The 26,196-nt window shown below is 42.3% G+C and overlaps 1 protein-coding gene across 5 annotated transcripts; it reads left to right on the forward strand.

Moving 5' to 3' along the window:
- The first annotated feature begins 287 nt into the window (after positions 1-287).
- sycp2l (synaptonemal complex protein 2-like) lies at positions 288-25,563 on the forward strand. 5 transcript variants are annotated; one of them, XM_031836183.1, is made up of 32 exons: positions 288-408; positions 648-767; positions 964-1,080; positions 1,193-1,297; positions 1,436-1,457; positions 1,556-1,641; positions 1,872-1,960; positions 2,093-2,127; positions 2,226-2,368; positions 2,520-2,572; positions 2,720-2,765; positions 2,978-3,070; positions 3,224-3,284; positions 3,413-3,561; positions 3,683-3,743; positions 4,640-4,676; positions 4,766-4,799; positions 4,957-5,000; positions 5,101-5,161; positions 10,734-10,786; positions 11,006-11,051; positions 11,425-11,709; positions 13,522-13,654; positions 15,640-15,716; positions 16,254-16,308; positions 16,606-16,719; positions 21,423-21,532; positions 23,088-23,182; positions 23,454-23,553; positions 23,967-24,025; positions 24,152-24,227; positions 24,929-25,563. In XM_031836183.1, exons 1-32 carry the CDS (start codon positions 403-405, stop codon positions 24,941-24,943), a joined length of 2,580 nt encoding a protein of 859 aa, XP_031692043.1. In that variant the 5' UTR covers positions 288-402; the 3' UTR covers positions 24,944-25,563. The 5 variants fall into 5 exon arrangements, with proteins under 5 accessions (XP_031692043.1, XP_031692044.1, XP_020349651.2 ...); XM_020494062.2 differs by lacking the exon at positions 288-408 and having other exon boundaries at positions 468-767; positions 11,425-11,542; positions 11,660-11,709; XM_020494060.2 differs by lacking the exon at positions 288-408 and having other exon boundaries at positions 468-767.
- Positions 25,564-26,196: the final 633 nt, after the last annotated feature.

Genomic DNA, 26,196 nt, shown 5'->3' on the forward strand with positions numbered 1-26,196 from the left:
TGGTAAAAAATCCACGATAAAAAACTATTTTAACTGTGAAAGTCCCATTTTAATTGATCAAAATTCGAATGTTATGCACAACTTTAGATGTTTGTTTGGCTATTATGTATCCTCCATATGCAAATAAGATCGAATGGCTTCACACAACAACAAAAAAACTAATGTTTTTCCGCCCAAAAAAGACTTTCAAACACAATAATGGATTCAGATTGCTGTTATCAAGAAAACGTTCACAGTTTCACTTAGTTTAGTTTGAATTACCCGTAAAGAAAAGGAGATTACAGCATGCATTTATTTGGACAGATTATGGTCCTTCATGCGCGTCTTTTCTAGCGATCGTTCACTAATTAGATTCACCTGTGGCAAAATTGTCCCAATAGCTACACTCGCACACCGCTAATTATGAACGTAAGTTTGTTAATTTTTAAACAATTATATGCAATCGTTTCTTCGTGAATTATTGACTAGCTGCCTAAAAAACGGCAATATTATCGTAAAACATGGTAAATTATGGAAATGTATTTAGATTAGTTTATGTTAGTGAATAGGACCCCATTGAAGAGACCAGCGGTGTAACGCTAACTATAGGCCTATCTATTACAATCATATTGATCAAAACGATGCGTATTTTTCACATTTTCTATCAGTTCGAAATAATTTTGGAGGATGCTTTCGTCAGCAATAATGTTGGAGCCATCACAGCAGCACTTCTGAGGGAGAAAGCCTCCAAGTCGTTGGTTAACAGATTGAACAAAGTCGCTAACAAGGTAGCCTATTTTCTCACATCCATCAAATTACATTTAACCCTTTGTGGGTATGAAATTCCTGCTTGAAGTAGCCTATTTATATAAAACAATGATCAGTAAAACGTTACCAAAGCATATTGGTTCCACAATAAATGTGCTGAACAGTTTTGTTAGAATTGTGAACATTCTCTTCCCTGTTCTCCTCTGTGGATTGCAGGAACTTGACAGAAGTGTGTTCAAAAGTGTCACTTTGCTTTTGAGAGCAATTGAAGATGTATGCCAGTATGATGAAGACTGCTTTAACTGCCTGGCCAGGCAAGGTCTCGTTTACAAGATAAGTATCTAATATATATATATATATATGTGTGTATGTGTGTGTGTTTAACATTCAAATGTAATCTATCGGGTTCTGATGGGTCTATTTGACTGTGTTTGTTCATTTCCACATGTTGACGTGGTTTGAAAGAGCTGCAGACTTTCTGAAAATGGAAGAATACAAATGCGTGAAGGACCTGCCCAGCCTTATTGAGACCTTTTTTGATTTTTTCCTGGTAAGGTGTGAGTTGGCCAAATTTTAAATCAACCCCTAACCACTCATGTAGATCGGAAAATATTGGTCTAGGGTCGATTTAGAATACATATCCAGTGTTATTCACTGCATCAGCCAACAAAATACTGTTTTTTTTCAGCGTTTGCCTCCTTCTGTTGAAGGTGAGCTTTTTCTCTAATTTTGATCATTCTACAATTGCCATCCCTTGCTTTGTTTTATGCTGGTAGCTACAGTAATGCTGTTTGTTTTTTGGGGAAAGACAGAGGTGAGCTCACCAGCGTCTTCCTGCTGCATGTTGGAATGGTTGGGACCGACCCAGATGTCACGTTTAGTCTGAGATTAGAGGTAAGGCTGTACAGTCATTGAGAGCGATGTTGTTGGTTCAGAAGGTTATGAAGAAATACACTTTGTTCACTAAAAAGGGAGACTGTCTAATAGAAAAGCAGGAATAACATTACTAAAGAACTGGATATATTTTTCTAAACATTAACATCCTGCAATTCTATTGGATGTTACATTGTTCTTGTCTCCAAAATGATAACGAATACTTCACTGTTTTCTTTCTATCCATTCAGGCTATAAGAACGATTAACTCGATCCTCGACAATACCACAAAAGAAGAGAGGAGGAAACTGAGCATGTCCAAAGACCATTGTCTACTCCTGTAAGCTTTCAGTCATGACAGATTCCTGTAAATACGAGAACATGGAGAGAAGGCCTTTCCAACATTGAATTGGTTGTCTGAGGATGCATTGCCCCCTAGTGGATATATTTAGTCTTTTTTTCCCCCCCCCAGTGAGCAATTTGCAAAAGTCATTCTCAATGTGGGCGGTGAGTGACACTTCAGTTTTTTTTTTATGGCATGCAATTCACTGTATGAAAAATGCATAGTTGTCTGTGACTGTGACTTGGGTAGTGGTTTTGTTCAGACTATGAGATGCAGGTGGCCCTATCCGAAGCACTCTGTCGAATGACCATAAAGAGGTCGAGGAAAGAGCTGACCAGCAAGTGGTTTGCCAACCCAGTTTTTGCAGAGGGCTTCAACGCAATAAACGATACAGAATTTGAGATAGTAAGTTTCTCTAAGTCGGAGTTCTAACCTCCCCCATAAATAATTCAAATGTTGATATTGGCATTCAAAGAGGACTGTTATTTGGGGTAAAACATGCATGGCTTAACTGTCATAGTAGCCTTGATTTTTTTTCTTCTCTGTTGCATAATAGGACTGCAGAACTTTTCTCAATGACTTGAATAGCTATTTTGGAGATGAAAGAAGGGGAGTCCACTATTTTTCTCTACATTTCAAACACCCACCTCATTATTCTCATTTCATATTATTTAAATAAAAATATATTATTCTGTAAAGAATAAATCACATCAAACACAAGTTTCACATGGTAAGATAATGGCCTGTTTCTCATAGGGTGTTCACGTTCCCCTGCATCTGTGTGTTTCTTGACACCACTGAGGTAAGACCAGCAGTAGTCCCAGGATCACTGCTCCAAAGTCATAAGGGGACATGGATGACACTCCAGATAATAAAGATACATGTGTGGCAGTTACAAATGTCTTATTTAAAGCTAACTGTGTCTTATGTCATGCATGGGTACCTCCAATTGGGTCTGATATTCCCCTCAAGCAATGGTGTGTAACACTTACAAATTCATGTATTTGTCTTCAGCTGTTCTTGCCAGAGGATGAGAAACTGGAACATTTCTGGGTGGACTTCAACCTAGGAACGTCCTGTATCAGCCTCTTTGTCAACAACCCCGAGGTGAGACTGACCAGACCACACACATCAGTGTACGTCAGCGATAAATTAATGTCAGTAATGTTTACTTTAATGGGTCGCTCCTAGATTTACAATGTCCTAAGTGAGGCTTTTTAAATTTGTTTTCCCCCTCTGCTATGTCGTCTGGCGCTACAGGGTTCACTGTGGGAATCAATCCATTTGCTAAGAGCAGACGTCTTTAGGTTCAGTGTGTGTGGTGAGTGGAGAATTCATCTTGTATCATTAGCCCTTCAGTTTGATGCTGAAATGAGGATATGGGACTTTTCCTTTATTTGAGAAGTAACGAGCTGCATTTTATATTGTTTACCATGATTCTCCTTCCAGACTGTGATAATCAGACCATTCTGACTGTTCACCTGTCCAACCCCCTCACCTATCGCATGACCAAGGGAAAGATGGTCCAGATCATCTTCGATTCCAAGCATGACATCCTGGACGCTGCCAAGAGGGTCTTTGAAAGCAAACGACTACTGGTAACCCCTAACATGACAGTTGAATTATGAGGACAATGCTTTAGCAATAAAGTTACGAGCATGAGATGCCCATTGTTAAGTTATGAAAGTAGGCTATGCCATATTCTTCCCTTTCCCACAGCAAAGTGTACGTTCAGATGACCAGCCATCGATACAACACGTCATGGAACCTTTGCAATCAGATATGTTCAGTTCTTTAATCTCATAGACCGTGATGTATCAGACCAGATCACATAGGTTATGCTATATTAATTTGCACATTAAAGGGATGCTTTGGGATTTTGGCAATATTTGTTAACATATACCCATACACTTCCAGTCAGTAGTTAGCATTGGCTCGCAAAACTACCTCGAACTTCCTTCATACTGTACGTAGATACAGTTGAAGTCAGAAGTTTACATGCACTTAGGTTGGAGTCATTAACTTGCTTTTAATCCACTCCACATATTTCTTGTTAAACTATAGTTTTGGCAAGTCAGTTAGGACATCCTACTTTGTACATGACACAAGTCATTTTTCCAACTGTTTACAGACAGGGAAATAATCTATCACAATTCCAGTGGGTCAGAAGTTTACATAAACTAAGTTGACTGTGCCTTTAAACAAAATGGATGGCATCATGAGGGGGGAAAATAATGTGGATATATTGAAGCAAGTGTCCTTTTTGTGTGTGTGTCCTTTTAAACGACCTTGACTCTGGGGGTAGAGGTAACATAGTAAATGTAAATCCGGGACACTCCAGTATGGTGTGTGCTAATTTTGTGGATGTTCATCCATTTTGTTTAATTTGTTACGAATTCCTATTTGTTTTGGCTAAGTTAGCTAGGGAGCTATGGTTATGGGAAGGATTAGCTAACATGCTATGTAGTTACAAAGTTGCTACAGTTGTCTGTGAGATTCGAACACACAATATTTGGTTTGCTAGTCTTCACCCTACTTTTGTTTTTGCTTTAAGGAACCCGTCTTATGTAACCGATCATACTAATTTCAGTGTCTCCATTTACTATGTTAAGTCAAGTCTGAGACCAGGCTGCTGTAAAAGAATGTATGAATTCATGGAATGTATTTCTCCATTAGATCTTGACGTGCTAGCTGCATTGGAGACCTCATCACTGTAAGTACCCTATGCTTTATTTGGCAGTCTATATGGTTATTTATGATACATTGGGTTTTTAAGATGAGCAACTGATTGTTTCCGCCAAGGTCCCCTACTCTGGCAACAGCAGGCAGCACAGAGGTAAGCATTAAAACACTTAACCATATTCAATGGGGCTCCTTCAACCTAGTCCCACAGTGTCCAACTCTGTCAAGCTATATCATTATGGCACATGGTAATAAAGAGTTGACTGCTGCACAAATAGTATGGGAGTACTAATGATTGTTTTGTCCTATAGATCCCTGCTGTAAACCAGACCAGTCTGGCAACAACTCTGTCTCAGTGAGTGATCACAGCAAAAAGTGTTTCAATGGTTCACCAATACTACACTCGTTCTATACTGTCATACTTCCGTCAAGTAATTGATTTTCTCTAATCACAGGGAAAGAATTGAAACTTCACCGGAGGACATATTTGAACTGTGTGCCAGCTCTGACACTGAGGTTTGCTATTTGAGTCTTGTCATCTTATGTCTGCTGTGATGCTATTTGAGCAATGCTTTCAATGAGACGAGTATTAATCAAGACAGTGGATCTAATGACTGTAGATGCATTTAAAAAATATACAGTAGAAGTCGGAAGTTTACATACACCTTAGCCAAATACATTTAAACTTAGTTTTTCACAATTCCTGACATTTAATCCTAGTAAAAATTCCCCGTTTTACATCAGTTAGGATCACCAATTTATTTTAAGAATGTGAACTGTCAGAATAATAGTAGAGCGAGTGATTTAATTCAGCTTCTGTCTTTCATCACATTCCCAGTGGGTCAGAAGTTTACATGCATTCAATTAGTATTTGGTAGCATTGCGTATAAATTGTTTAACTTGGGTCAAACGTTTCTGGTAGGCTTTTTTATTGCGGTTTTTGAACAGTGGCTTCTTCCTTGCTGAGTGGCCTTTCAGGTTATGTTGACATAGGACTCGTTTTATTGTGGATATAGATACTTTTGTACCAGTTTCCTCCAGCATCTTCACAGGGTCCTTTGTTGTTGTTCTGGGATTGATTTGCAGTTTTCATACCAAAGTACGTTCATCTCTAGGAGACAGAATGTGTCTCCTTCCTGAGCGGTATGATGGCTGCGTGGTCCCATGGTGTTTATACTTGCTTACTATTGTTTGTACAGATGAACGTGGTACCTTCAGGCATTTGGAAATTGCGCCCAAGGATGAACCAGACTTGTGGAGGTCTACAATTGTTTTCTGAGGTCTTGGCTGATTTATTTTGATTTTCCCATGATCTCAACCAAAGAGGCACTTAGTTTGAAGGTAGGCCTTGAAATACATCCACAGGAACACCTCCAATTCACTCAAATTATGTCAGCTAGCCTATCAGAAGCTTCTAAAGACATGACATAATTTTCTGGAATTTTCCAAGCTGTTTAAAGGCACAGTCAATTTAGTGTATGTAAACTTCTGACCCACTGGAATTGGGATAGTGAAATAATCTGTCTGTAAACAATTGTTGGAAACATTATCAGGACATCTTCTGGTGCATAACTGACTTGCCAAAACTATAGTTTGTTAAAAATATATTTGGAGTTGTTGAAAAACGAGTTTAAATGACTCCAACCTAAGTGTATGTTAACTTCTGACTTCAACTGTACATTCAATACGCTTGGTTGGTACTCCCCTCTGTATTTATTTGGACAGTGATGATAAAATTGGTTAATTTGGCTCTGTACTAAGCATTTTCGATTTGGGAACAATGTTTCATGAGGAGACAGTGCAGAATGTCACTTTTTTATTTGAGGGAATTTTAATGCAAATGTTTAACCATTTTAGCGTCGTCCGGGTTCGGGAGGGATTGGCCGGTAGGGATATCCTTGTCTCATCGCGCACCAGCGACTCCTGTGGCGGGCCGGGCGCAGTGCATGCTAACCAAGGTTGCCAGGTGCACTTTGTTTCCTCCGACACATTGGTGCGGCTGGCTTCCGGGTTGGATGCGCGATGTGTTAAGAAGCAGTGCGGCTTGGTTGGGTTGTGTATCGGAGGACGCATGACTTTCAACCTTCGTCTCTCCCGAGCCCGTACGGGAATTGTAGCGATGAGACAAGATGGTAGCTACTAACAATTGGATAACACGAAATTGGGGGGGGAAAAGGGGGTAAAATAAAAAAAACAGGTGGTGACCATGAACCCGATGGTCACTGACAGAGTTCCTCTGTGGAGATGTTTGTCCTTCTGGAAGGTTCTCCCATCTCTGCAGCACTCCACCAATCAGCCCTTTTTGGTAGAGTGGCCAGATGGAAGCCACTCCTCAGTAAAAGGCACATGACAGCCCGCTTGGAGTTTGCCAAAAGGCACCTAAAAACTCTCAGACAATGATAAACAAGATTGAATGCCCACGTGACAATGCCCACGTGCACAAAGCGAGGCCCATACAGAAATGGTTTGAGATCGGTGTGGAAGAACTTGAATGGCTCGCACAGAGCCCTGACCTCAACCCCATTGGACACTTTTGGGATGTATTGGAACGCCGACTGCGAGCCAGGTCTATTCGCCCAACATCAGTGTCCTCACTAATGCTCTTGTGGCTGAATGGCAGCAAGTCCCCGCAGCAATGTTTTAACATCTAGTGGAAACCTTTCCAGAAGAGGGGAGGCTGTTATCAGCAAAGGGGGGACCAACTCCATATAATTGCCCATGATTTTGGAATGAAATGTTCAATGAGCAGATGTCCACATACATTTGGTCGTGTGTGTGAATTTTGTACGTGTGTATTTTGACATTAACTTAGTGTCTTAAAGTAGGTGTAAGTTTAGTATCTGGTCCCATATTTCTAGCACTCAATGATTATCACTTGGATGCATTTGTAGGTTGTTTCTGATTTTTGTTTTGCCCAAAAAGAACTGAAGGGTGAATAATGTCTTGTCACTTTTTAATTGTAAATAAGAATGGAAGACCTTTCTGAACACCTACATTAATATGGATGCTGTCATGGATAATTAATTAATTGTGAATGAGTGATTATCCATAATCATGGTAGGTAGCATCCAAATTAATGTAGATGTGTTCAGTGACCTCTTCCATTCTTATTTACAATAAGTGACTCCAAAATGACACTACATTATTAACCATCCAGTTCCTATTGGGCACAACATAATCAGAAACACAACCCAAACTGAAAATGCATGTAAATAAGTTATTCACTAAGGGAATTTGTCCAAATGCGTATGAAAAAATGGAAGGACTAGATGCATAAAGTTTCTAAACGGTAAAATGGATATCTATGAAAATACCCTCAAGTAGGTGACATTCTGTACTGTGCCTCGTATGAGAAATGTTATCTCAAATCCAAAATGCTGGACTATAGAGACAAATGTAGCTTCACTGTCTCTCAATAAATACGGAGGGGAGTGTCCAATATCATAATGAAAACCTGCCACCTTCTGGAGACCACAGGAACACTGCTTGTGCAGTCAGATCATGTCACTGAAAACGACTGTGATGTCTTGGGCCTCGGCATCACCATCACTGCATGTGTTAACTTCTGACTGCCTCAGGTCACTGTTGAAGTAACTGAGACTATTGGTGCCACGTATACAGACTTGTCACATGTCAGGAAGCCAGAGAGTATTACATTCTTGACTGCTTTGAAGAGGTACCAGGTCAGTTTGTAGATAGAGAAATGTATATAGACTACTTATTGTCAAATCAAATTTTATTTGTCACATACACATGGTTAGCAGATGTTAATGCGAGTGTAGCGAAATGCTTGTGCTTCTAGTTCCGACCATGCAGTAATAACCAACGAGTAATCTAGCTAACAATTCCCAAAACTACTACCTTATACACATAAGTGTAAAGGGATAAAGAATATGTACATAAAGATATATGAATGAGTGATGGTACAGAGCGGCATAGGCAAGATGCAGTAGATGGTATCGAGTACAGTATATACATATGAGTATGTAAACAAAGTGGCATAGTTTAAAGTGGCTAGTGATGCATGTATTACATAAAGATGCAGTAGATGATATAGAGTATAGTATATACATATGAGATGAATAATGTAGGGTATGTAAACATTATATTAGGTAGCATTGTTTAAAGTGGCTAGTGATATATTTTACATAATTTCCCATCAATTCCCATTATTAAAGTGGCTGGAGTTGAGTCAGTGTGTTGGCAGCAGCCACTCAATGTTAGTGGTGGCTGTTTAACAGTCTGATGGCCTTGAGATAGAAGCTGTTTTTCAGTCTCTCGGTCCCAGCTTTGATGCACCTGTACTGACCTCGCCTTCTGGATGATAGCGGGGTGAACAGGCAGTGGCTCGGGTGGTTGTTGTCCTTGATGATCTTTATGGCCTTCCTGTAACATCGGGTGGTGTAGGTGTCCTGGAGGGCAGGTAGTTTGCCCCCGGTGATGCGTTGTGCAGACCTCACTACCCTCTGGAGAGCCTTACGGTTGAGGGCGGAGCATTTGCCGTACCAGGCGGTGATACACCCCGACAGGATGCTCTCGATTGTGCATCTGTAGAAGTTTGTGTGCTTTTGGTGACAAGCCAAATTTCTTCAGCCTCCTGAGGTTGAAGAGGTGCTGCTGCGCCTTCTTCACGATGCTGTCTGTGTGGGTGGACCAATTCAGTTTGTCTGTGATGTGTACGCCGAGGAACTTAAAACTTACTACCCTCTCCACTACTGTTCCATCGATGTGGATAGGGGGGTGTTCCCTCTGCTGTTTCCTGAAGTCCACAATCATCTCCTTAGTATTGTTGACGTTGAGTGTGAGGATATTTTCCTGACACCACATTCCGAGGGCCCTCACCTCCTCCCTGTAGGCCATCTCGTCATTGTTGGTAATCAAGCCTACCACTGTTGTGTCGTCCGCAAACTTGATGATTGAGTTGGAGGAATGCGTGGCCACGCAGTCGTGGGTGAACAGGGAGTACAGGAGAGGGCTCAGAACGCACCCTTGTGGGGCCCCAGTGTTGAGGATCAGCAGGGTGGAGATGTTGTTACTTACCCTCACCACCTGGGGGCGGTCCGTCAGGAAGTCCAGTACCCAGTTGCACGGGGCGGGGTCGAGACCCAGGGTCTCGAGCTTGATGACGAGTTTGGAGGGTACTATAGTGTTAAATGCTGAGCTGTAGTCGATGAACAGCATTCTCACATAGGTATTCCTCTTGTCCAGATGGGTTAGGGCAGTGTGGTTGAGATTGCATCGTCTGTGGACCTATTTGGGCGGTAAGCAAATTGGAGTGGGTCTAGGGTGTCAGGTAGGGTGGAGGTGATATGGTCCTTGACTAGTCTCTGATGATGACTGAAGTGAGTGCTACGGGGCAGTCGTTTAGCTCAGTTACCTTTAGCTTTCTTGGGAACAGGAACAATGGTGGCCCTCTTGAAGCATGTGGGAACAGCAGACTGGGGTATGGGGGACTGGATTGAATATGTCTGTAAACACACCAGCCAGTTGGTCTGCGCATGCTCTGAGGGCGTGGCTGGGGATGCCGTCTGGGCCTGCAGCCTTGCGAGGGTTAACACGTTTAAATGTTTTACTCACCTCGGCTGCAGTGAAGGAGAGTCAGCATGTTTTGGTTGCGGGCCGTGTCAGTGGCACTGTATTGTCCTCAAAGCGGGCAAAACAGTTATTTAGTCTGCCTGGGAGCAAGGCATCCTGGTCCGTGACTGGGCTGGTTTTCTTTTTGTAATCTGTGATTGACTGTAGACCCTGCCACATACCTCTTGTGTCTGAGCCGTTGAATTGCGATTCTACTTTGTCTCTATACTGACGCTTAGCTAGTTTGATTGCCTTGCGGAGGGAATAGCTGCACTGTTTGTATTCGGTCATGTTTCCGATCACCTTGCCCTGATTTAAAAGCAGTGGTTCGTGCTTTGTTTCATGCAGTTTCACTCGACTGGCTATTGTGTATGTTTAGTGTGTCAAGTACTAAATGACTTTCCACAAGGGCATCTGTTTGGCTATATTTCCCTCTACATTTAAATATCTCTCTGTGTGTGTGTGTGTGTGTGTGTGTGTGTGTGTGTGTGTGTGCTGTTTGTCTGTGTTGCAGGTGGCCAGAGCAAAAACAAGGCTCTTCAGCACTCAGTCTCTCTCCTCTGGCGGGTAAGGCCAGAGTCTCAAACACTTGTCCAAAAGACCTCTACAGGACACTTAACAGTTCTGTTCCTGTTATATTAGTCACAGTTGTCTGAAACTGTATCTGTAGTTGATGTTGTCCCTTGGTAATCGTGTGGTCACTACTAGTTGCAGAGGACTAGTGCAATTACAGTTCATTGACTATCAATCAATCTCCATGTCCTTCTGTGTCCTCTTCTGCTTCAGGTCAACACACTCCACCCCAACCAACAAGGAGAAACGGAAGCAAAAGGTTTGCATAACAATTTTCACTATTTGATCAAAGTATGTTATTGCACTCTGAATGGGATTCGCTGCTAACCATTTGTGAAATCGTAGCGATTTTCCACCAATTTCATTCATACTGAAGCCCAGTGTTTCCTAACTACAGTCCTCCAGGACCCCCAACAAAACACATTTTGTTGTAAACTAAAACACCTGATTCAACTTAAGGGCTTGACGATTAGTTGACTAGTAGCTTGTCCGAGGCCACAACAAATATATGTACTGTTGAGGGTATGGGGGACCGGAGTTGGGAAACACTGCTGTAGCCAGTGGCGTTGTTTTGAAACTGTCCTATTCATATGAATGAATAAGGTATTGAACTTTATTTATATCCTCTGTAGTCTAAATCAAAAGACTCTCCTCCTCCCCCTGCGGAGGCTGGCAGCAGTGTGATCCTGTCCCAGCGGGCCAAACACGACTACACCAGGAAGAAGCCCAAAACCAAGAGCAAACTGAAGAGTGAGCATGCCACGTCCCGACTCCCCTCACACCCACTCATTCTGTTTGAGTGCTCTGAGCTGCGTTGGTCTAGTAGACACCCTGCTGTAGCCCGTCTCCCCCTCACTCTCTCTACAGTTCTACCCCTGTCCTCTCCCAGCAGTGCAGACGAGGTCTCCCCTGTCAAGGTAACACGTCTCTCCTTTATTCTAGGTTAGTAACTTCATAGCTAATGGCAACCATAGCCCTATTTCACCTAGGCTACCAGACATTACCACCCCTTAGAACAGACTGTCATTATCATGTTGGGCAGTTATCAAAATGGATAGAATGATTTGGTATGCCACAGTGATTTTTTTTTTTATAGGTACAGTATGGGATCTACAGTTTGCTGCTTCAGTGTCTTTAGATATATTTTTGTCAGATGTTACTATGGAATACTGAAGTATAATTACAAGCATTTCATAAGTGTCAAAGGCTTTTATAGACGATTACATGAAGTTGATGTAGAGTTAATATTTGCAGTGTTGACCCTTTTTCAAAACCTCTGCAATCCGCCCTGGCATGCTGTCATTTAACTTCTGGGCCACTGATGGCAGCCCATTCTTGCATAATCAATGCTTGGAGTTTAAGAATTTGTGGGATTTTGTTTGTCCACCCGCCTCTTGAGGATTTGACCACAAGTTTTCAATGGGTTCTCAATAAGGTCTGGGGAATTTCCTGGCCATGGACCCAAAATATTGATGTTTTGTTCCCCGAGCCACTTAGTTATCACTTTTGCCTTATGGCAAGGTGCTTCATCATGCTGGAAAAGGCATTGTTTGTCACCAAACTGTTCCTGGGTGGTTGGGAGAAGTTGCTCTTGGAGGATGTGTTGGTACCGTTCTTTATTCATGGCTGTGTTCTTAGGCAAAATTATGAGTGAGCCCACTCCCTTGGCTGAGAAGCAACCCAGCACATGAATGGTCTCAGGATGCTTTACTGTTGGCATGACACAGGACTGATGGTAGCGCTCACCTTGTCTTCTCCGGAAAGCTTTTTTCCGGATGCCCCAAACAATCGGAAAGGGGATTAATCAGAGAAAATGACTTTACCCCAGTCCTCAGCAGTCCAATCCCTGTACCTTTGGCAGAATATCAGTCGGTCCCTGATGTTTTTCTTGGTGGGAAGTGGCTTCTTTGCTGCCCTTCTTGACACCAGGCCATCCTCCAAAAGTCTTCGGCTCACTGTGCGTGCAGATGCACTCACACCTGCCTGCTGCCATTCCTGAGCAAGCTCTGTACTGGTAGTGACCTGTTCCCACAGCTGAATCAACTTTAGGAGACTGTCCTGGCGCTTGCTGGACTTTCTTGGGTGCCCTGAAGCCTTCTTCACAACAATTGAACCGCTCTCCTTGAAGTTCTTGATGATCCGATAAATGGTTGATTTTAGATGCAATCTTACTGACGGCAATATCCTTGCCTGTGAAGCCCTTTTTCTGCAAAGCAATGATGACGGCACGTGTTTCCTTGCAGGTAACCACGGTTGACGGAGGAAGAACAATGATTCTAAGCACCATCCTCCTTTGGATGCTTCCAGTTTGTTATTTGAACTCAATCAGCATCACCGAGTGATCTCCAGCCTTGTCCTCGTCAACACTCACACTTGTGTTAACGAGAGAATCACTGACATGTCAGCTGGTCCTTTTGTGGCAGGGCTGAAATGCAGTGGAAATGTTTTGGGGGGATTCAGTTCATTTACATGGAAAAGAGGGACTTTGCAATTAATTGATATTCATCTGATCACTTTTCATAACTTTCTGGAGTATATGCAAATTGCCATCATACAAACTGAGGCAGCAGACTTTGAAGATTAATATTTGTCATTCTCAAAACTTTTGACCACTACTGTAGCTGTAATAGCATAGGTCCAGTTCTTGGTTTGCCTCTACCTCGGTGTGATATGAAATGTTGTTGCTGTTTGACAATATATGTCCACGACATCCCCTTTGTTTTGAACAGCACCGTACACCAGCATGCAGATCAGCGGGGGGAACACCAAGTACAAACATTGCAGAACAGCTATTTGACAAGCTCAAAGAGGAAGAATCTCTGGAGTTTCCTCCTCCATCCAACCTGATATCACGAGATTCAGGCAAGCTATACAGTTCCTTTGGAAAGTATTCAGACCCCTTTTTCCACAATTTGTTATGTTACAGCCTTACTCTAAAATGGATTAAACAAGTAAAAATCCTCAGCAATCTACACGGAATACCCCATAATGACAAAGTGAAAACACGTTTATAGAAAACAAATACCTTTGTTACATAAGTATTCAGACCCTTTGCTATGAGACTCAAAATTGAGCTCAGGTGCATCCTGTTTCCATTATCATCCTTGAGTTAGCTCACTGTTCCCCGGTAGGCCGTCATTGTAAATAAGAATTTGTTCTTAACTGGCTTGCCTAGTTAAATAAACGTTTTGTTTTAAATCTACAACTTGATTGCAGTCCACCTGTGGTAAATTCAATTGACTGGACCTGATTTGGGTCGAGGCCCACCTGTTAATATAAGGTCCCACAGTTAACAGTGCCAGAATGTCTGAACAAAAACCAAGCCATGAGGTCGACGGAATTGTACGTAGATCTCCGAGACAGGATTGTGTTGTGGCAAAGACCTGGGGAAGGGTACCAAAACATTTCTGCAGCTTTGAAGGTCCCCAAAAACACAGTGGCCTCCGCCAACACTCTTCCTAGGGCTGGCCGCCCGGCCAAACTAGCAATTGGGAAGAAGGGCCTTGGTCAGGGAAATGACCAAGAACCCGATGGTCACTCTGACAGAGCTCCTCTTTGGAGATGGGAGAACCTTCCAGAAGAACAACCATCTCTGGAGCACTCCACCAGTCATGCCTTTATGGCAGAGTGGCCAGATGGAAGCCACTCCTCAGTAAAAGACACATGAGAGCCCGCTTGGAGTTTTCCAAAAGGCACCTAAAGCATCTCCGACTATGAGAAACAAGATTTTCTGGTCTGATGAAACCAAGATTGAACTCTTTGGCCTGAATGCCAAGCATCACGTCTGGAGGAAACCTGGCACCATCCCTACGGTGAAGTGTGGTGGTAGCATGCTGTGGGGTTGCTTTTCAGGGACTGGGAGGCTGGTCAGGATCAAGGGAAAGATGAAATGAGCAAAGTACAGAGATCCTTGATGAAAACCTGCTCAGGACCTCAGACTGGGGTGTAGGTTCACCTTCGAACAGGACAACGACCCTAAGCACACAGCCAAGACCACGCAGGAGTGGCTTCCGGAAAAGTCTCTGAACGTCCTTGAGTGGCCAAGCCAGAGCCCGAACTTGAACCCGATCGAACATATCTGAAAATAACTAAAAATAGCTGTGCAGCGACGTTCCCATCCAACATGACACTGTTTGAGAGGGCCTGCAGAGAAGAATGGAAGAAACTCCCCAAATACAGGTGTGCCAAGCTTGTAGGTTCATACCCAATAATTGATGCTGTAATCACTGCCAAATGTGCTTCAACAAAGTACAGAGTAAAGGGTTTCAATACATATGTAAATTTGATATTTATTTTTATAAATTAGCAAAAATGTCTAATTGGTTCTTGCTTTGACGTTATGGGTATTGTGTGTAGATTGACACAAAAAAACAATGATTTAGTACATTTTAGAATAGGCTGTAGCATTACAAAATTTGGACATTTGGAAAAAGTCAAGGGGTCCGGATACTTTCCGAAGGCATTCATCAGAACAAGGCTGCATCTGAAATGGTACGATATTCAATATAGTACAGTTGACCAGGGCTCATAAGGGCAATGTTAGCTATGGTTGAATTGATTTTATTTTTGTAATTTAGCAGACACTTTTATCCAGTGTGACTTACAGGAGCATTCGGGTTAAGTGCCTTTCTCAAGCTTGGCACATCGGCAGATTTCTTTTTCACACCTGACACCCACATCGCACATTGTGGTATACAGACCTGTTTCTCATGGATTATGGGGCTATAGTTAGACCTGTAGCTGATGTGAAACCTGTATGGGATTTTCCCTTCAATACAGGTATACAGCATGTCAAAATAAGTCCCATACAGGTCTCACATTAGCTAACAACATTGCATTCCTTATAGGCTTCCGTGATGTGACTGGGGAGGACTGGGACGAATCTGTGTTTCCCCGAGATGAACAAGATGCATCTACACCTACTGTAAGGTACTCCGTAGTACTTGCCTGGTGCCAGATCTGTTTGTGATCTTTAGCCAACGCCATTGACTACGACCATAAGCATTGGCACAACAGCACAAACAGATCTGGCACCAGACTCATGATACATCCCAATAACACATGTTTCACCTCTCCAATAGGAGAATCCCTCTCCTATTCCTAAATCTTCTCTTGGATGATTTACTAACGGAGAGAACCTCCATTTATACCCTGGTGCTAGTTATTCTATTGTTTTGTTGGGTGTTTACTGTACTGTTGTTTCTAACTAATGTGTTATAACATGTATAGATTTTCATAATATACATGTAATCTGTTATAATCAGTGCTTGAATTGGAAAGAAGCTCACTGGAGCTGAGTACCGGCACCTACATTTTTCTACTGCTTGAGCTCCTGTTCCTCTAGAATATTAGCTCAAAAGTATTGTGGTGCTCCTGCACCTAAATATAAACAGTACTGTCACACAAAATGAGTACCAGCACCTATTTCAGTCCAGGCCATAATGTAAAATTATTATTTCAGGACCATGTTCCCAATCAGGAGGCTGGAATTCATAGGAAGAGGCCTTGGGCCTCAGGTATGTCTCTCTGTAATGACTTGACATGTACTGTTGACCAATCTGGTCTTTTAAAAATTCTAAAAGAGCATCTGTTTTCAAATACTTACCGTGGTCGTATTCATTAGTCATCAAACTGAATTTAAAGGACTACCTAAACTTGTATTATAACAAAAGTTTGTTCGTTTTCAGTTGCAAAATGTTTTCATATGATAGAACACTTGATAAAACATGGCCCTCACTGAAGGAGAAATTACCATAAAGGTGTGGACTGGAGCTGACCATGGTCAATGGCCATGTTGTGGTCATATTACTCAGCAGAGCGTGCCGACTCGGGAGGTGCAGCGGAGAAGAAGAGTGTGCCGCTAGAAAGTGATCCAAAGCAAAGACCCAGGGCCTTCTTTCCCTCAGAACCTCTCGAGGAGGCTGCTGGTAATACATACATACAGTTGGAAGTTTACATACTTAGGTTGGAGTCATTAAAACTCGTTTTTCAACCACTCCACAAATTTCTTGTTAACAAACTATAGTTTGGCAAGTCGGTTAGGACATCTACTTTGTGCATGACACAAGTCATTTTTCCAACAATTGTTTACAGACAGATTATTTCATTTATAATTCACTGTATCACAATTCCAGTGGGTCAGAAGTTTAGATGCACTAAGTTGACTGTGCCTTTAAACAGCTTGGAAAAATCCCAAAATTATTTCATGACATAATTTGAGTCAATTGGAGGTGTACCTGTGGATGTATTTCAAGGCCTACCTTCAAACTCTGTATCCTTGGGAGCAATTTCCAAATGCCTGAAGGTACCATGTTCATCTGTACAAACAGTAGTACGCAAGTATAAACACCATGGGACCACGCAGCCGTCATACCGCTCAGGAAGGAGACACATTCGGTCTCCTAGAGATGAACGTACTTTGGTGCCAAAAGTGCAAATCTATCCCAGAACAACAGCAAAGGGCCTTGTGAAGATGCTGGAGGAAACCGGTACAAAAGTATCTATATCCACAGTAAAATGAGTCCCATATCGACATAACCTGAAAGGCCGCTCAGCAAGGAAGAAGCCACTGCTTCCAAATCCACCATAAAGCCAGACTACGGTTTGCAACTTCACATGGGGACAAAGATCGTACATTTTGGAGAAATGTCCTTTGGTCTGATGAAACAAAAATAGAACCGTTTGGCCATAATGACCGTTAAGTTTGGAGGAAAAAGGGGGAGGCTTGCAAGCCGAAGAACACCACCCCAACTGTGAAGCACGCACGGGGGTGGCAGCATCATGTCGTGGGGGTGCTTTGCAAACCTGACTCAGTTACACCAGGTCTGTCAGGAGGAATGGGCCAAAATTCACCCAACTTATTGTGGGAAGCTTGTGGAAGGCAACCCAAAAAGTTTGAACCAAGTTAAACAATTTAAAAGCAATGCTACCAAATACTAATTGAGTGTACAGTCATGGCCAAAAGTTTTGAGAATGACACAAATATTAATTTTCAAAGTCTGCTGCCCCAGTTTGTATGATGGCAATTTGCATATACTCCAGAATGTTATGAGTGATCAGATTAATTGAATAATAAAAAGTCCCTCTTTGCCATGCAAATGAACTGAATCCCCCAAAAACATTTCCACTGCATTTCAGCCCTGCCACAAAAGGACCAGCTGACATGTCAGTGATTCTCTCGTTAACACAAGTGAGTGTTGACGAGGACAAGGCTGGAGATCACTCTGTCATGCTTATTGAGTACGAATAACAGATTGGAAGCTTCAAAAGGAGGGTGGTGCTTGGAATCATTGTTCTTCCTCTGTCAACCGTGGTTACCTGTAAGGAAGCACGTGCCGTCATCATTGCTTTGCACAAAAAGGGCCTCGCAGGCAAGGATATTGCTGCCAGTAAGACTGCATCTAAATCAACCATTTATCGGATCATCAAGAACTTCAAGGAGAGCGGTTCAATTGTTGTGAAGAAGGCTTCAGGGCGCCCAAGAAAGTCCAGCAAGTGCCAGGAAGACTTTTGGAGGATGGTCTGGTGTCAAGAAGTGCAGCAAAGAAGCCCCTTCTCTCCAGGAAAAACATCAGGGACAGACTGATATTCTGCAAAAGGTACAGCTATTGGACTGCTGAGGACTGGGGTAGAGTAATTTTCTCTAATAAACCCCCTTTCTGATTGTTTGGGGAATCCGGGAAAAAGCTTGTCCGGAGAAGACCAGGTGAGCGCTACCATCAGTTCTGTGTCATGCCAACAGTAAAACATCCTGAGACCATTCATATGTGGGGTTGCTTCTCAGCCAAGGGAGTGGGCGCACTCATAATTTTACCTAAGAACACCGCCATGAATAAAGAATGGTACCAACACATCCTCCGAGAGCAACTTCCCCCAACCATCCAGGAACAGTTTGGTGACGAACAATGCCTTTTCCAGCATGATGGAGCACCTTGCCATAAGGCAAAAGTGATAACTAAGTGGCTCGGGGAACAAAACATCAATATTTTGGGTCCATGGCTAGGAAATTCCCCAGACCTTAATCCCATTGAGAACTTGTGGTCAAATCCTCAAGAGGCGGGTGGACAAACAAAAACCCGCAAATTCTTACAAACTCCAAGCATTGATTATGCAAGAATGGGCTTCTATCAGTGTGGCCCAGAAGTTAATTGACAGCATGCCAGGGCAGATTGCGAGGTCTTGGAAAAAGGGTCAACACTGCAAATATTGACTCTTTGCATCAACTTCATGTAATTGTCAATAAAAGCCTTTGACACTTATGAAATGCTTGTAATTATACTTCAGTATTCCATAGTAACATCTGACAAAAACAAATCTAAAGACACTGAAGCAGCAAACTTCGTTGTATTAAATATTTGTCATTCTCAACTTTTGTCCACGACTGTATTTAAACTCCTGACCCACTGGGAATGTGATGAAAGAAATAAAAGCTGAAATGTATCATTCTCTCTACTATTATTCTGACAATTCACATTCTTAAAATAAAGTTGTGTTCCTAACTGACCTAAGACAGGGAATTTTTACTGGGATTAAATGTCAGGAATTGTGAAACACCTTAGCCAAATACATTTAAACTCAGTTCATGTAAACTTTTGACTTCAACTGTGCATATGTACAAGTTGAAGGTTTAGGCACACCTACTCATTTCAAGGGTTTTGCTTTATTTTTACTATTTTCTACATTGTAGAATAATAGGGAAGACATGAAAAACTATGATATAACACACATGGAACCAAATAAGTATTAAACAAATCAAAATATGTTTTATAATCAAGATTCTTCTCGAAGCCACCCTTTGCTTTGATGACAGCTTTGCACACTCTTGGCATTCTCTCAACCAGCTTCATGAAGAATGCTTTTCCAACAGTCTTGAAAGAGTTCCCACATGTTGAGCACTTGTTGGCTGCTTTTCCTTCACTCTGCGTTCCAACTCATCCCAAACCATCTCAATTGGGTTGAGGTCGGGTGTTTGGAGGACAGGTCATCTGATGCAGCACTCTCCTTGGTCAAAAAGCCCTTACACAGCCTGATGGTGTGTTTTGAGTCATTGTCCTGTTGAAAAAAAAAATGATAGTCCCACTAACCGCAAACAAGATGGGATGGCGTATTGCTACAGAATGCTGTGGTAGCCGTGCTGGTTAAGTGTGCCTTGAATTCTAAAGAAATCAGACAGTGTCACAAGCAAAGCACCATCACACCACCATGCTTCATGGTGAACCACACGTGGAGAGCATCTATTCACCTACTCTCCCACAAAGACAGTGGTTTGAACCAAAAACCTCAAATTTGGACTCATGAGACCAAAGGACATATTTCCACCGGTCTAATGTCCATTGCTCATGTTTCTTGGCCCAAGCAAGTCTCTTCTTATTGGTGTCCTTTAGTGGTTTCTTATCAGAAATGTTACCATGAAGTCCTGATTTTACGCAGTCTCCTCTGAACAGTTTATGTTGCTGTGTCTTACTTGAATTCTGAAGCATTTATTTGGGCTGAAACCTGAGGTGCAGTTAATTGCCGATTTCTGAGGCTGGTAACTCTAATGAAGTTATCCTCAGAGTTACCTCTGCTGCAGTCTCCCTTTCCTGTGGCGGTCCTAATGAGAATCAGTTTCATCATAGCGCTTGGTTTTTGTGACTGCACTTCCGTATTGACTGACCTTGATGTCTTTAAGGTAATGAACTGTTGTTTCTCTTTGATTATTTGAGCTGTTCTTGCCATGATATGGAATTGGTATTTTACCAAATAGGGCTATCTTCTGTATACCTCCCCTACCTTGTCACAACACAATTGGTGCATTATGAAGTAAAGAAATTACACAAATGACCTTTTAACAAGTCACACTTTTTAATTGAAATGCATTCCAGGTGACTACCTCATGAAGCTGGTTGAGAGAATGGCAAGAGTGTGCAAAGCTGCCATCAAGGCAAAGGGTGGCTACTTTGAAGAATTTCAAATCTAAAATATATTTTGACTTGTCAACACCCATTTGGTTACTCCCCGATTCCATATGTGTTATTTAATAGTTTTGATGTCTTCACTATTATTCTACAATGTAAAAAATAAAAACCCTTGAATGAGTAGGTGTGTTTAAACTTCTGACTAGTACTGTACATACAGTGCATTCAGAAAGTATTCAAACCTGACTTTTTCCACATTTTGTTATGTTACAGCATTATTCTGAAAATGATTAAATGTTTTTCCTCATCAATCGAAAACAACCTTATGTAAATAAGTATTCAGACCCTTTGCTATGATACTCGAAACTACGGTTAGGTGCATCCTGTTTCCATTGATCATCCTTGATGTTTCAACATCTTGATTGTGGTCCACCTGTGGTAAATTCAATTGATCGAACATGATTTGGAAAGGCACACACCTGTCAGAGCAAAAACCAAGCCATGAGGTCGAAGGAATTGTCTGTAGAATATTTGTATAAATTAGACTTCTGTATTTCATTTTCCCAAAAATTGCTAATGTTTAAAGAAAACATGTTTTGAGATTTTATTTATCCAATTTTAAGTTCCGGCTGTAACACGTGATATGTCGAGGGATAAGAATATTTTCTGAAGGCACTGTATGCTACTGGTTGTGCAGGCGTTCATTCCAACGCCATCTGTTTCATGCTTTCCAGAATCAATGAGCAGAGTGCTGAATGAGGAGGTGGAGTCTGAGATGGAGATGGGCTCTGGAGTCATCGCTGCTTTCCAGACCTTCAAGAGCCAGCTGAGAGCGCACTTCTCGGTGATCACATCACACGGACTCGTGCAACACAACATAAACTCAGCAAAAAAAGAAATGTCCCCTCACTGTCAACTGCTTTTATTTTCAGGAAACTTAATGTGTAAATATTTGTATGAACATAAGGTTCAACAACTGAGACATGAACTGAACAAGTTCCACAGACATGTGAAAAACAGAAATGGAATCATGTGTCTCTGAACAAGGGGGCGTCCAAATCAAAAGTAACAGTCAGTATCTGGTGTGGCCACCAGCTGCATTACGTACTGCAGTGCATCTCCTCATGGACTGTACCAGATTTGCCAGTTCTTGCTGTGAGATGTTACCCCACTCTTCCACCAAGGCACCTGCAAGTTCCCGGACGTGTCTGGGGGGAATGGCCCTACCCCTAACCCTCCGATCTAACAGGTCCCAGGCATGCTCAATGAGATTGAGATCCGGGCTCTTCGCTGGCCATGGCAGAACACTGACATTCCTAACTGACACTGACATTCCTGAGTACAGGCCTTGGTGTTACGCTCATTCCTTCGACAATAAACTCAAATCTGACCATCACCCCTGGTGAGACACAACCGTGACTCGTCAGTGAATAGTACTTTTTGCTAGTCCTGTCTGGTCCAGTGACAGTGGGTTTGTGCCCATAGGTGACGTTGTTGCCGGTGAGGACCTGCCTTACAACAGGCCTACAAGCCATCATTCCAGTCTCTCTCAGCCTATTACGGACAGTCTGAGCACTGATGGAGGGATTGTGCGTTCCTAGTGTAACTCGGGCAGTTGTTGTTGCCATCTGTACCTGTCCCACAGGTGTGATATTTGGATGTACCCATCTTGTTCAGGTGTTGTTACCCATGGCCTGCCACTGTGAGGACGATCAGCTGTCCGTCCTGTAGAGCTGTCTTAGGCGTCTCACAGTACGGACATTGTAATTTATTGCCCTGGCCACGTCTGCAGTCCTCATGCCTCTGCAGCATGCCTAAGGCACGTTCACACAGATGAGCAGGGACCCTGGGCATCTTTCTTTTGGTGTTTTTCAGAGTCAGTAGAAAGTCCTCTTTAGTGTCCTAAGTTTTCATAACTGTGATCTTAATTGCCTACTGTCTGTAAGCTGTTAGTGTCTTAATGACCGATCCACAGGTGCATGTTCATTAATTGTTTATAGTTCATTGAACAAGCATGGGAAACAGTGTTTAAACCCTTTACGATGAAGATCTGTGAAGTTATTTAGATTATTATGAATTATCTTTGAAAGACAGGGTCCTGAAAAAATGATTTTTGCTCAGTTTACAATCATGAGCAATCCCTCCAGGACTGTTACCCTGGTCCTGGAGAGCTCCAGCTTGCTCCATTCTAATCTCCAACCCAGAATTATCTTGCGTGCACTGACAAGCTACTGTCACCAGAGACCAGCCCGGCATTAACACACGATTCCTCCAATCGCTTACCATCAAGACCTTTTAAAACTAGACACTAGGAAACAGTTGACTATGGCGCTATTTGATAAAGATTGCTACCATTCATGTTTCAGATGACTAATCCCCCTTTCCTATTGTTCCTACAGTCCAGGTACAAGAAAATTGAAGCCCGCTCCCTGCAGTCTCTGATGGACTGTCAGAAAAACGTCACTTCTCTCCTGGGTGCTGTCCATGACAGCAGGTAAAAAACGTCACTTCTCTCCTGGGTGCTGTCCATGACAGCAGGTAAAAACTATCACTTGGACCAGTCTTAAATAATAATGGATTCAGTAATAATTGATGTCATTCAGATGACTCAAGTCACTTTCCACTTGGGAACTTGCCTCATCCATGGGTGCAGTTTATACACAGTGATTGGAAATACCACCCATTCTTGTCTTATGATTGTTGGAAGGTTCTACAGAGGTTGGTTGAGGATGTGGTTTACAGTGACATTTTTCCTGTTTGTGCAGGCTGGTCCACCTTGAGCGCTTCCAGGCCACCGTAGTCCAGGAGCTGGGCCGCCTGGAGAATGACTGCATCTCGCTCAAAGAGATTGAGTGTGAAACTGTGGTCTGTCTTCTGTCTCTCTGGCTAGCACACCGTCCTCATTGAAAAGCGTTACTTAATTTGATGTTACCATTACTTAAACCTGGGCCGCGTTAGGGCAAGCAAAGGAAAATATTTGTAACAGAATGACATGTCTTATGGATAGGTGGTTCAACTTCTGTTGTCTGCCTTATGGTGCCTAATGAACACGACCCAGGCTGCCTTATGTTCATAATGAGATAATTTGTGGCTGATGTATGTACTGCAACGAAGATGACTTTGAAAGTAGGGCAGGCAAACTGCACAAGAATCAGTTGACAGTACTTCCTTGCTTCCACTACATCATAATGCTTTCTGGCCCACTCCTAGGAGTTAGGGTTTGGTTCAAATTGATTCAAAGGGTTCACATTGTTTTGTTAACTCCTTTAATTTTTCAGAACTTTTGGCAGAGCGAGTCTCAGTCCGTGCGGTCGTTCTGTGACCAACAGCAGCAGAGGTAAGCAAGCACTAAACGGCCAACTGACCTAACCTCAATGCAGGGATACAGTACATGTTACATCACATGTATCTTATGATAATAGCCATGTCAGATTGAAAGTCATGCACTCCCATGTCCTTCCAGGTTAGAGTCGCTAGGAGAGCCCAGAGATGGCTGGAGGAGCAGCATGTCACAGAGGGAGGAGGCTGCAGCACCACCGGTACACTTCTGACCCACACAATGTATACCATGCATCACATGACACGTCCCGTGGAATAGTCTGTCCACCCTGCCCTTGGACATCATTCTTGTATTTTCAAATGGCAAATTAGATATTGTATTATAACTTATAAACACAGACATCGGTCACCCATCAATTGTTTTTTTGGGACGATTTCTGTGAAAACAAGAGTAAACACACTATGTACACTGCAAATCTAGCCTGGGTGATGCAGGAGAACCCGTCACCTCTGTAGTCATGCTCTTGGTTGTGGTGTGAATCATGGTCAGAGTTGCTGTGTTAGTGGACTTCGGATATACTCTGGCTCCCCCAGGATGAGTTACAGCCCACACTGAACCAAGCAGAACTGAGCCAGCAGCAGCACTCTGTAACCCACCTGACTCCTAGAGTATCAAAGACAATATTCCCAGCCTGAGTACAGTCAGTGTAGAATATGGCTGTTTTGGATTTCTAGGTCTGGCAGTATTCCTGTAACAATATTGAACATGGGATTACGTTGGCGTAAAGGGATAGGTGACTTTTTGAAGTTGGGAGATTCTGCATGTGGCTAAATAACCAGCCAATGATCTTATTGTTTTGATGGAATTTCAATATCATATGCAAGTTGAAAATAGTTAGACTTTTAAAAAAATCTCTTTTTACAATTACAATAAAGATGACTTCTCTCTTCCTCTCCCCAGGAACCTCCAAAGTAGAAAGCCGGTGACAAAGGAAATAGATAAGACTCTCCAGGTCCTGATGAAACCAACACCACTTTGGACCTTTATGCTGACATTCAACCATGAGTGACGTCGTACAGATGTGTAATGGCTGATAGACCATGACCAAAGTTCTCACACAGGCAATGACCTACCTTGCTAATTTTTTTTCTGCCATTGTTCAAAATACACTCAATTAGAGCTAATACATGAATAGATGAAGGATAATAATAGGCTGATGAATTTCAGGGACATGGTTAGACATCAAAGAGCAAGGCAGACCATGCGTGTTTTTTTTTTTAAATAACTTTTGTCATGTTTGTCGATAGCCACTCAGACATTCAGTGATTGATTGAGAAATGCAATGTATGAAGTCTACGAAAGTCATCAAGAAAGCCTGTAAAATATAGTTTTTCTAAAGAACCAGTCAAATGTTTACTATGTTTTGCACCCATAAACTTACATTAAAATACAGTGGGATATATCAGGTAGGTTTAGCAGTGTTTCTAAGGCATCTTTAGTTTAACAATGATTTGAGTGAATGCTCTGGAGGGATATTTTTGTTGAGTACATGCCGGAGACTATATTCAATAAAGGCATAGTTGTGGCCAAATATATTGGCACCCTTGCACTTTTCTTAAATAATTCCCTCTCAAAAAATGTTAACTTTTGAAATGTTCAACCCAGTGATATTGGATTTTTTAACATTCCAGAATTTTAAAAATGTTTTGAACTTGTTTATAAAAAAAATGTGTTTAGAAAATACAGGCAAATGGCATGGACAAAATGATTGCCACTCTGGAGCTAGTACTTGATTGCTCAGTCTTTGGCCAAGATAACGGCAGACAAATGCTTCTTGTAGCTATCAATAAGCTTGCTGCACCTTTTCTACTGACAATTTGGCCCACTTTTCAGCAGCAAATGGCTCTAATTTGTCAATGTTTGAGGGGTGCCCTCCACCAACTGCTGTTTTCAGATCTCTCATAGGTTTTGTATGTGATTCAGATCTGGAATTGTCACTGGCCACTTCACAACAGTCAAGCATCTCTTTTCCATCCCTGGGTGCGTTTTGTGTGTTTGGGGTCGTTGTCGTGCTGGAAGATCCACAACCATTAACGGAGACCCAGTTTTTTGGCTACTGGGTTGAACATTGGACTCCAACACACAATCTGCTGATTTCATGATGCTTTGTGGACATTCAAGGCCCCTAGTACCAAAAGCAATGTAACCCTGCAGCATTATCAAACCCC

The sequence above is a fragment of the Oncorhynchus kisutch genome, linkage group LG11 (genome assembly GCF_002021735.2).
Source record: "Oncorhynchus kisutch isolate 150728-3 linkage group LG11, Okis_V2, whole genome shotgun sequence".
Taxonomy (NCBI): domain Eukaryota; kingdom Metazoa; phylum Chordata; class Actinopteri; order Salmoniformes; family Salmonidae; genus Oncorhynchus; species Oncorhynchus kisutch.

Excerpts from the sequence above, each read along its gene's own strand:
- sycp2l (XM_020494060.2), top strand. The coding sequence starts at position 621 with ATGCGTATTTTTCACATTTTCTATCAGTTCGAAATAATTTTGGAGGAT. Across the intron at positions 1,961-2,092 it reads AAAGACCATTGTCTACTCCT|TGAGCAATTTGCAAAAGTCA; the intron begins GTAAGCTTTCAG and ends TCCCCCCCCCAG. Across the intron at positions 5,162-10,733 it reads GTGCCAGCTCTGACACTGAG|GTGGCCAGAGCAAAAACAAG; the intron begins GTTTGCTATTTG and ends TCTGTGTTGCAG.